At 38.7% G+C, this 12,544-nt stretch overlaps 1 protein-coding gene across 2 annotated transcripts in view; it reads left to right on the top strand.

The window, feature by feature from the left end:
• Positions 1–12,544, top strand: part of aga (aspartylglucosaminidase) — a 38,357-nt gene that overhangs the window by 8,191 nt on the left and 17,622 nt on the right. For both annotated transcript variants that reach the window (XM_057850073.1, XM_057850071.1), the window contains exons 3-4: positions 6,018–6,171; positions 6,230–6,342. In XM_057850073.1, the coding sequence (XP_057706056.1) occupies positions 6,018–6,171; positions 6,230–6,342 (267 nt within the window). The remainder of the gene's footprint in view (positions 1–6,017; positions 6,172–6,229; positions 6,343–12,544) is intronic.

The following is a 12,544-nucleotide window of genomic DNA, read 5'->3' as shown; positions in this document are numbered from 1 at the left end:
TGCTTTTTTTTGTGCTCCCGATTCAATTCCAATCATTCCCGATAATTTTTCCCGATCATATACATTTTGGCAATGCATTAAGTAAAAAATGAATAAAACTCGGACGAATATATACATTCAACATACAGTACATAAGTACTGTATTTGTTTATTATGACAATAAATCCTCAAGATGGCATTTACATTATTATCATTCATTCTGTGAGAGGCATCCACGAATAGAAAGACTTGTAATTCTTAAAGGATAAATGTGACTTTGTATATTGTGACTAAATATTGCCATCTAGTGTACTGGACTGTCTCAGAAAATTAGAATACACAATATTCTAATTTTCTGAGACAGTCCTGTACATTAATCCACCATTTAAAGCAGGGGTGTCCAAACTTTTTGCAAAGGGGACCAGATTAAGCGTGGTAAAAATGTGGGGGGCCGACCTTGGCTGACGTCCTTTACATAGAACAATATACAGGACTGTCTCAGAAAATTAGAATATTGTGTATTCTAATTTTCTGAGACAGTCCAGTATTTGTTGAGCATTCAGTAAACGATACTGCAGCCATTCAACCCAAATGCATGATGGGAAGTGCAACTATGACTGTGCGTAGGGGCACCAATTGATATATCTTCTGGGAAAGAACATAAGGTGTTAAGAAAATGATCAACTACTACCTTTCTTCCCCTCATTGCCTCCCACGTTAATTTTAACTGCTGAGAGAGGGAATGTAAGGCTTTAGCCAAATAAAAAAAGGCTCCAAAGGCTGTCAAAATTCTCTCTACTCATTATACGCTGCGTTTAGCTCTATACATTGGTAAAACGGCGCATTTATAGATTTAACGCGACAATGCGTGAGTGGGTCGTGCAGGGCATGCGTTAATTATTTAACGTGATTAATTAAGAAAAAATAATTACCGCCGTTAACGCAATAAATTTGATAGACCTACTTTAAGCCAAAACTACTCTGGATGAGTGTAAGACAATTTGTCTGTAACGTTATATACAATTAGAAAACGATTTAAATAAAAAAATCTATATATTAGGGCTGTCAAAATTAACGCGTTAACGAGCGGTAATTAATTTTTTAAATTAATCCCGTTAAAATATTTGACGCAATTAACGCACAAATGCCCTGCTCAAACATATTAAAAGGACAGCAAAGTGAAAGGGGTACTTGTTGTGTTTTTCGGAGTTTTGCCGCCCTCTGCTGGCGCTTGGGTGCGACTGATTTTATAGGCTTCAGCATCCATGAGCATTGTGTAAGTAATTATTGACATCAACAATGACTGGCTACTAGTTTATTTTTTGATCAAAAATTTTACAAATTTTATTAAAACGAGAACATGAAGAAGGGTTTTAATATAAAATTTCTATAACTTGTACTAGTTATTATCTTTTATTTATTTTCTATAATTTTTTATAAATATTTATATATTTTATTTATTTATATATTTTATTTATCTTTTAAGACCTACAAGTCTTTCTATCCATGGATCGCTTTAACAGAATGTTAAAAATGATAATGCCATCTTGTTGATTTATTGTTATAATAAAGAAATACAGCACTTATGTACCGTATGTTGAATGTATATATCCATCTCGGTCTTATCTTTCCATTCCAACAATAATTTACAGAAAAATATGGCAAATTTATAGATGGTTTGAATTGCGATTTATTGCGATTAATTACGATTAATTAATTTTTGAGCTGTAATTAACTCGATTAAAATTTGTAATCGTTTGACACCCTAATATATATAAAAGGCATGTCCGATATTTTTTTGCCGATTCCGATACTTTGAAAATGACATGATCGGGCCCGATCGATCGGCATCGGACATCTTTACCTAAAAAGTTTTTGAATGGAACGCCACAAGCTTAGCTCGCTGATATTTTTTCAGTTAGACCAATTGTAATACATCTTAAACTCAATCAGGTTGGATGAGGAACTTCAGTATAGTGGAAATTCTGTAGCATAAAATCAAAGTAGTAGCCTTGAAGAGGTCACATGAGGATTTTAAGAGGTGAGATGAGTCCTAGTCGAATCCATTATCCCTATGTTATCTACTTTCTGATAAAAATGTGAAACCTATGCGTCAGAGACTGCATTTGAACCCAAGTGGTCTTCATAACAGCCAACGTTCAGTCTGCCCTCGCTCCATTGGATTGTGCTTCGGGGATGATGCATTGAGAAGGCGCAGATTGGAAGTGAAAACACTCTAGCGCCTGCTCGGGACTTATCTGTCAAGGCGGCTTTCTGCGAGGTGCGTGCCACGCTGCCACCCTGACAGATGAAATCTGGACGAGATGGGAGTTAACTGGAAAAAATCTCTAGTATTTGATAGATGGAAACTCTTTAATTTATCGGCTGTACATCATCTTTTTTTTCCCCTGTCCCCGGAGGCTGATGGTGTGAACACGGACAAATTGGCGTGCTGTGTGATGCGGGTATCTTCTAGTGGGGGGAAACTTGTCGATTTTTCTGTCTTGGGATCACGTTGTATTCTGGTCTTCCTTTTCAACACAGGACATACAGTGGACACTATAGAAAGGAAAGCATTAAAAAAGGTGGCGACAGAGAGTGTTTGCAACCAGGTTACATCATTTCTTCCTGCTACGGCAATTTGGCTCCTGAGGACGTGCCACAGGTTGAAGGAAGCAACATTTAAAATGAGAATCAGATAGAAACGTGTCTTATGAACTGCTTGTATACAAATAATTGGGTTTCTTGAGTGCCTGGCCACTCATCAAGTGTGAAATTACACAAGCAAGAAAATATTTTGCGAGCCACATTTGTCAGAAAATATATCTGTGAGCGTGCCGCTCTGAATTCAAATTGTCAGTCCCACACCAATAAATATGGTTTTTCATGCAAGAAAAAAATGATTGAAATGTGATTTTTTTTTGAGGGTTTAAAGGTCCCAACTGCATGAATTGAGATAATTAGATGTGTCACGACAACAATGACAAGTGCTTTCAACAAAACGTGAGCGTGGGCAGTGTCTCAGGAGTAAAACTTCACACACCGGCAGCATATTTTACACATAAAATGGTAAAAAAAAAAAAAAAGGCTTGTCTGTGACCCATCAGTCACTTGTGAAGGGCCTTAATGTTGCAATAAATTGTCCTTACACGTCGTCTTTCATGATTCCACTTTTTAATTTTGCCTCTGATGCTTAAATTGACACTATTAATTAGAGATGATCGGGTCCGATCACGTCATTTTCAAAGTATCGGAATCGGCAAAAAAATATCGTGCCTTTAGGGCTGTCAAACGATTAAAATTTTTAATCGAGTTAACTACAGCTTAAAAATTAATCGTAATTAATCGCAATTAATCGCAATTCAAACCATCTATAAAATATGCCATATTTTGCTGTAAATTATATATATATATTCTGTAAAATAATTTGTTGGAATGGAAAGATAAGACACAAGATGGATATATACATTCAACATACGGTACATAAGGACTGTAGTGGGGATTTCACTCTACTGTCATTTAAATCTGTCTATGCTGTCCTCAATCCGAAGCGTCTACTTTTTCCAAAGCTAGACAGCTAGTGAACGATATTTAATAATCAGACTTCTTCCTTTTTCATCTGATTTATTAATAAAATGGCCTCAAACCACTGTCCTCTTTAGACCGTAGTGAAACTACAAAAAAAAGTACACAAGCATTGCATTAGCAACAACGTTAGCTTAGCACGCTATACAGGTTCACTAAACAAAAAGCGTCTCATACAAAAAATATAACATTTCGCTTACTAACATAATATGTACATTCTTTACAACAACCATACTTACGGACAAATCTTGTCCAAGGATCATATAAGCACAACATTACAACGTAGGCGTCAGCCCAAGACGTCGTGCAGCCATATTGAACTGGCAAGAAAGCAATAAACCATGTTGCAAAGCGACCACAAGAGTTCGCTGTTAGACAGCACAAAAAAACTTGCTGTAAAACTTACCAAAAGGCAGAATACTGTCTGAGTGGGACATGTGTGTTAATTGCGTCAAATATTTTAACGTGATTAATTAAAAAAATTAATTACCGCGCGTTAACGCGATAATTTTGACAGCCCTAATATATATATATATATATATATATATATATTGGGGTGCACATAATTTTTTTGCCCAGGTTCTCAGAGGAGGACCTGGAGATGTGACTTGGTCCTCATTGAGCTTGAGAGCCGACCCACCTGATGCGATAAAATTATGACAAGCTTTACTTCAAGCCAATTACCTTTAATTAATTATATAAACAATTAACGCTTGATTAACATCAACTGGCACAACAAAATTGCCATTACTTTGGAGTGAAATGTAAAGAAATAAACATAAAAGCACTAATTCAAAATAAAGGGCATTCATATGCGGCTCTCACATTAACTCCAAGCCTTTGTAAAAGTGGGATGTCCTCCTCATAAGAGCTCATTGAACGTGCATGTTTAGCTTTGTGAAATGCGAGCAAAAACACGTTTGTCAGCGCATGGCGCTGTTCTACAATAACTTTATTCCGCCACTTGTCCATAGGGCGAGTGGGGTCCTGTCTGACATCGATAGTTTGCTTAATTGCCACATGCTCTGTTTTTTTCGTGCTTTTCAAAGTTTGGATGGCTAAAATTCTTTGACCCGACATAAAATGCGCTGCTCTTATTAGCGACATTGGGATTCTCACGGCAAATGTTGCACCACATTTCCATGCGAACATCATTTGCTTCTTGCCATGGTACCTCCTGCAGCCACTTTTCAGCAAAAGTCCTTTTTTTTTCGGTAGCTCCGGTGATGTCTCTGTCGTCCATCTGTCTTTTGACGGGGGTGGGAGAACACGGAAATAATTACTCAGTGGGGTCCGCCTCTTTGACATTTTGAGAAGTGATTTTCTCGTGTCCGCCGCAAATACAGTGGTCAGCCATTGGTGCGCAAAAGTGTATGGAAGCCGTTGAGGGCCAGCGCGTTTGTCTATGTCCGGTCCGCATGCGGACCACTTATGTGCACCCCTGTATATATATATTTTTTTTAATTAAATCGTTTCCTAATTGTATTTAATGTTACAGACATAATATGTTACACTCATCCAGAGTCTTTAGTTTAGGCTTAAGGTAGGGTTATCAAAAATATCCCGATAACGGAGGCAATTAATTTATTAAAAAATGTGTCACGTTAAAATATTTAACGCAATTAATGTATGTGCTGCACGACCCTCTCACTCATTGTCGCGCTCAATCTGTAATGAAGCCGTTTTACCTATATCGAGAGATAAAAGGCAGCGCAAAATGAGTAGAGTGAATTTTGGCAGCCTTTGGAGACTTCTTTTCATTGGCTAAAGCCTTGCAATCCCTCTCCCTATGATTAGAAATATCATGGGAAGCAATGTGGGGAAGCAAGGTGGCAATTGATCTTTGTCTTAACACCTTAAATTATTTCCCAACGCAGAGAAGATATATCAATTGGTAGCACGACGCACAGTCATGGTTCCACTTCCCAGCATGCATTTGGGATGGCCACAGTATCATTTACTGAAAGCTCAACAAATAAACTAGATGGCAATATTTAGTCACAATATACACAGTCACAAGTCTTTTTATCCGTGGATCCCTCTCACAGAAAGAATGTTAATAATGTAAATGCCATCTTGAGGATTTATTGTCATAATAAACAAATACAGTACTTATGTACTGTATTTTGAATGTATATATTCATCCGAGTTTTATTCATTTTTTTCTTAATGCATTGCCAAAATGTATATGATCGGGAAAAATTATCTGGAATTATTGGAATTGAATCGGGAGCAAAAAAAGCAATCGGATCGGAAAATATCGGGATCGGCAGATACTCAAACTAAAACGATCGGGATCGGATCGGGAGCAAAAAAACATGATCGGAACAACCCTACTATTGATCGGGAGCAAAAAAACATGATCGGAACAACCCTACTATTAATTGAAAGTTTGAAACATTAATGCCAACAGCTAAGTGTCATCTGTCCTGTGTATGCCTATTGCGCTTCAGCGTGGGAGGTTCTACAGTCTGGCGGCTCGGCGTTGGATGCCGTGGAAAAGGGATGTGAGCGCTGTCAAGAAGAGCAGTGCGACGGTAGCGTGGGCTATGGCGGGAGCCCGGATGAGAGCGGGGAGACTACGTTGGACGCATTGATCATGGACGGGTAAGAAAATATAAGAATAGTAAGAACAAGGGAATACCATTTGTGCATCTATGAGCAGCAACACAATGGAAGTGGGGGCTGTCGCTGACCTAAAGAGGATCAAGAATGCCATTGGTGTAGCGAGAGCCGTGATGGAGCGCACAGAACACACCATGCTTGTCGGAGAGTCAGGTACACTAACCCCGAATTTGCCAACGTAATCGATCAAGTGATAAGTATAGCACAAGAGACTTATGCCCATTGAAATTTGCACTCGGAGCACTTCAAAATTTGAACCTTAACATGAAAATTAAAATTCTAACCCTAACATCAAACCATAACGAAGGCGCACCTGACTATAAGCCGCATCCAACAAATGTTACCAGAAAACAATAGTTCTTCATAAATAAGGTGCACATAACTATGAGCCGCAGGGATATTCACACCTAGAGACTACTGATGTTACAATTTCAACTCTAAATAGATACTCCAAAAAATTAGGGCTGTCAAACGACTACAATTTTTAATCGAGTTAATCACAGCTTAAAAATTAATTAATCGTAATTAATCACAATTCAAACCATCTCTAAAATATGCCATATTTTTCTGTAAATTATTGTTGGAATGAAAAGATAAGACAGATGTATACATTCAACATACTGTACATAAGTACTGTATTTGTTTATTATAACAATAAATCCACAAGATGGCATTAACATTATTAACATTCTTTCTGTGAAAGGGATCCACGGATAGAAAGACTTGTAATTCTTAAAGGATAAATGTGAGTTTGTATTTTGTGACTAAATATTGCCATCTAGTGTATTTGTTGAGCTTTCAGTAAATGATACTGTAGTGACTTAACTGTTTTGCCCAAATGCATGATGGGAAGTGGGCCAACCGTGACTGTGTGTGGTGGCCACAAATGGTATATCTTCTCTGCGTTGGGCACAATACAGGGTGTGAAGAAAAAGATCAACTCCTGACATTCTTCCCCAGGTCGCTTCCCACAACAGATATAGTTGTTGTGGAAGAGATGTCAAAGCTTTGTCAGTTATAAGTATGGCCCCAATGAATGCTTGTATCTACTCCATTCACTTGACGCTGCCTCTTAGCTCAGTATATACATAAAACAGCGCCATTGTAGTCTGTTTGCGGCAATGCGTTAGTGTGTCGTTCCGCGCATGCGTTAAATATTTGAATGTGATTCATTTTTAAAAATTACCGCCCGTTAACGCGATATATTTGACAGCCCTACAAAAAATACCAAAACATGCACAATGATGAGGGGGAGAAAAAAAAAAATGTATAAGCTGCATTTTTGCGTGAAATTTATTTGATAGGGTCATACACCAAGAATAGACATGTCATCTTGAAAGGCAATTTGAAATAAAAGTAGAACAGAGAACAACAGGCTGAATAAGTGTACTGTTACTTAGGGTACTTGACGTATGAACAACGAACTTAGAACCTGCCCGGTATGTTAACATAAAATAGCCATTAAAATATTGTTCAGCCCTTCTCAGTTGTTTTTCTAAGTTACCGCCAATGTTGAAACAAAGGCCTTGAGCGCCCTCTTGCGGTTTAGTGTGAAAATAACATGAGGAATTGATATGTTAATAATTTCACATGTATAAGTCACACCTCCAGTCGAAGTATGAAAAAAAACTGCGACTTATAGTCCAAAAAATATGGAAAATGTTAATTTTTATGAGGTCTTTCAGTGCCATTAACTATGATAGACATTAAATCATATAGCCCTTAAAACTATATTAAAAGTGTTTTAATGAATTTATAACTAGTAGAATGGTAATTCGATGCCACCCTCCCCAGTTAAGATGGATTGGACGTTTAGCGCCATCAATGGCATCCAATGAGTTAACAAGGAAAATGCAAGAATATCCTCCATTACCATCAAAAGTAGTGCAAAATCAAATTTACTGTTGGAATTTGACCCTTTAGCCAGATTGCTGGAATCACGCCACCCAAACCGCCGCAAAATTCCAACAACCCAGGGGGCGCAATTCCAAAAACCCGGCCAAAAGGCCAAACTCTGCGTGTTCACCTTAATTTTAACCCCTTGTACTGACTCCATTTTAAAAGCTGTAAAAAGGCTTCGAAACAAGTCGACAGCAAGGCAAAAACAGCAAGCAGACTCAGACAAAGAGGAATGCTGGATCCAGGGTCACCATATCATACGTCAACAAAAGATTCCCAAGAAAAATTACAACGATTAGTGAAACATTCAGTCTTTTAAAGGCTTTGGTGAGGTGGGCTGTGGTCCGGAAGAAGGGTGTGTTTGGGCGATGTTTAGGGTTATTGTCTGTTGTGAATTAGGCAGGAGAGTTTGGGTGATACTGTTGTCACGGCAACGAGACTGCCACGTGAGTGCTGAGTGTCAACTTCTCAGTCGCGGGTTCCTATGTTATCAGATGTCCCTTGTGTGAGGAGAGGATGTCATTGGATTTCATTGTTCTGGATTGTCCACTGTTGGTAACCAGAAGTGTTGATATTGGGATTTGGTGGTCTAAATGTCTTGACCATCCCCTGCTTGTCTCGCTCCGTCAGCGTCAATCTCGCTGAGTCAGCTGAATGACGCACACGTAGAGCCCCGCCGTCAGCGTAACATTCTCAATGTGTCTTCTCTGAATATGATAAGGCTGTGCTGACCCTGCAACTCTCAGTCGTTCACATCCGGGCTCTTTTGTCTACCCTCTCACATCATTTATACTCCGAATCTTCTGGTTTTCCTAAACTATGAATAAGTGTTGGAGTAATACAAACAGTAAATATGGGAAAGGATACTACTCCCCTCATTTACCCTATGAAACCAAATTTCTGGTGACCTGTGATTGTGCAAAAACAAATAACTGAGTATAGATACTTTTGCAATCAAATATAGTATCCGTGTTGATACTTTGATTCTTTTGAAAACCCTATTAAAGACATACAGACCGTGAGGATGTGATAATTCATATGCAGTATAAAACGCACTGCATAAGAAGCCAGAGGGTACTGTAATATTTGGACTCCCAAAATTTTACAAGGAAACTGAATTTGCTCCTATATAAACCACACTTGATATAAACCACAGATGTTAAAATATTATTATGGGTAGGCACTTGGCATGTGCCGGTATGAGATTCTGACGGATTGATAACCTAAAGCCAAAATATCACGGTTCCACGGTATAGCAATTACAGCTCTAAACCTTTAATTTTGTATATATGTGAAATCATATCGGAGGATATTGGCTTCTCAGCATCTACGCCCCGCAAACATGTTTTACATGTCGGTTGGCCGTCTCTAACGCTTCTGTAGTGCTGCAACGATTAATCGATTAACTCGAGTATTCGATTAGAAAAAAATATTCGGATTAAATTTTGTTACTTCGAGCATTCGTTTAATTAAAGTGCCGTTGTAATGGTTTATTTTGAAAGTGTTTGCATTTAGTTTTATTGATTAGGGTGGATACTCTGGTCTGCCTCTTTTCACATGGCTGAATCCAACTGCTTCCTGTTAAGACCACCGTAAGCCAAGTTTTTGTTTGAGCTAATGTTCTTTTAATGCATTCATAATTTAGTTTATAGGTATTTTCAGTCGCTTTTTGTGGAAATATGTGTCTGAACCATTTGTTAAGAGCATTGTTAAAAAACTTTTAACATTTTAAGCATTTTATAGCATTTAAGCTAGCATACATTTTCTGTGTAAGTTAGCCAATTGTTTTGTTGTACATAGATCCTCAAAAAAAAAAAAAAAAAGACCGTTTGAGGCTCAGCTGAGGTATTCTATTTTTTCATGTTCCTTATCCGATTACCCGGATAATCGATTATCGACTACTAAAATATTCGATAGCTGCAGCCCTACGCTTCTGTAGCTGAAGTATTACCAAACCAGCGATTTCGTTTTCTTCGATGGGGTAAAAAGCTCAGGAGTTTCACCTCCTCCAGCCGTCGTGTAGCACAGCTGACTCACTGACACTTAGCAACAAACGGTGTGGGATAGTTGAGCCTTGCAGCTCCAAGCGAGGGATTTGGGACATAAAAAATACCTAATACCGGAGGGATAGTATGACAGAAAACTTATGCGGTTTTGAAACCGTGACATTTACATACCACGGAATACCTTAAAACCGTTAATCGGCACATGTCTAATAATGGGATAGTTAAAGATAGTACACTAAAAATCCATGAATAAGTATGTACTGGACGGTAATCCGCTGGGTTCAAAGATGGTGGGGTAGTACTGGTTTTAAGTTAAAAAATTACCGTAATTTCCCGAATATAACACGCACTTTTTTCCCCCAAAATCAACTGGTAAACTCATGGTGCGCATTATAAACGGGTACATGGATGGAGACAGAAATATATATGTATTACATATATATATATAAACCGATTTTTTTTCATTGACACGGCCACGTTGTGTTGAAGAAACGTATGCGGCCACCCGTTGCCGACCATTACGGTACGTGACGTCACCGTTTTGTTTCGGTAATACTTCACTCTAATCGGCCGAATGATTTCGTCTGTGTTAAATTCTGCTTTTTTCACTCTTCATAAAGCACAGAATTTAGTTTCTTGAACTCATTTGAGTCGACGTTTATTGCAGCTCCGCAATTCGGACCATAACAAATGTAAGGACACACACTTCCTTTGTCCGTCAACTATATCGGTCCCTCGGGAAACTCAAACCCAAATAACAATAGTTCCTTTTGTTACTGTCGTGCTGACAGCTATGAGCTCTCACGGATTTCCGACTTACGTTCTCACTTTCATTTTACCGTATCAATCCATGGAAGAAACATTTATTCTTCATGAGGAAACGAGCAAGTTATACAGCAGCCTTTATAAGAAAAGTCACATCTGTTTTGTTTTCTCCTAGATTCTGGTAAGTTGGAGAAGTTGTCAAATCATATTATTACCGTAAATATTGTCAGTTCACGTTAATGTTTTGAACTACCAATGTGCTATGCTTGAGCTGTGTTTCACCAGTCAGTAAAATGACATCTCTGTATCTGTACACAAGCTGTTTTCTTGTATTCTTCTATTTATTGGTGCGCGTTATAAACGGGTACAATAATTTTCCCTAGATTTTACAAGTAAATTTGGGGTGCGCATTATACACGGGTGCGCCTTATATTCGGGAAATTACGGTATAGCAATTTTGAAGCCTTACCCACAATTTAGATTGACAGCTGAACCATGCCTTACTTTGAAACACTAACTCTGGTTTGAGATTGGATAGATTTCCTTTTCCAAGTCCAAGTTTCCACTGGCCGGTCCTCAAGTGATGGATGTGTTCAATAGCAATACCCAGGGGAAGGCTGTGGCTTTGTTACTGAGGTACACGGAAAAAATCCCGCCGCCTGAACCCAAACTCGTTACAAGGCAGAAGGGATTCGTGCTTTCATGTTGTTTACTGCACATTCTGACACTAATCACGTGTCAGCAGAAATAGAGACCCATCAGACCAGGCGGTGTTTTACCCCAATCTTCTGCTGTCGGATCCGTCCAAATTGCTGCTTCCAAGTTGTTAAACAGTGGCAGTGTCATCAGGTGTGATTTTCTTCAAGGTTCTACATCTTTCTGAGATGTTCTCCTACTGCATATATTCCAGTTCCCAGTCACTCTGGACATTTCTTCCCTGATCTCCTGCCATCGTTAAGGCATTTCTTTCAGGAGAACCGCCACTAACGAGATATTTTCTGTTTGGTTTGTTCCCCCCTAGACAATTCAACACTGCGAAACCTCACTTATGTGTTGGGTAAATCCCACTAGTGTCTCAGATAGTCCCTTCGATAACCAGTCACTTCAATAGCGTTGTGACACCCGGTTTAAATTGGAGCATATCGTCTTGGCTGTCCCTGGCTGCCTTCGAAGTGACTGATTAGATGTCAAATTTACTCAGATAATGGGAGAGCACATCATTTAACATGAATAGAGACGGTTATCTTTTCAGTAGTGAGGCATCCTTGTAGAAAACAGTAAAATGATGAGGAATTTTCGCAACCTGTTTTCAACATTGTGAAAAGTAGTGGCCTCTGGCGGTAAAGCTCGAAAGCCAGGACCGTGCAGGAGGCCCTCTGAACCGATATTTGTTTGCAAGACAAAACCTGCTCTAGTCTATCCATCCATTATTTGGAATTTATGTCCTTATGGAATTGTCAACTAGGAGTGGGAACCCCTGGGTAGCGCCCGACATGATACCGTTTGTGATACAAGGCTCAGAATATAGCAATACAACATGAAATCCCTCTACGATATTCGACTGTCACTTTTAAAGAAAATAACAAGCTATTTCTAAATGGAGAAATAAACTATCCGTCGCAAACAATCTTTCAAAAACCTTTGCTTCATTTATTTTCATCGACTGACAGACCTAACATGCATGT

Source organism: Corythoichthys intestinalis, chromosome 11, assembly GCF_030265065.1.
Source record: "Corythoichthys intestinalis isolate RoL2023-P3 chromosome 11, ASM3026506v1, whole genome shotgun sequence".
NCBI classification, from domain to species: domain Eukaryota; kingdom Metazoa; phylum Chordata; class Actinopteri; order Syngnathiformes; family Syngnathidae; genus Corythoichthys; species Corythoichthys intestinalis.
The sequence above is the reverse complement of the archived record's forward strand: the minus strand, read 5'-3'. Positions and strand labels throughout refer to the sequence as shown.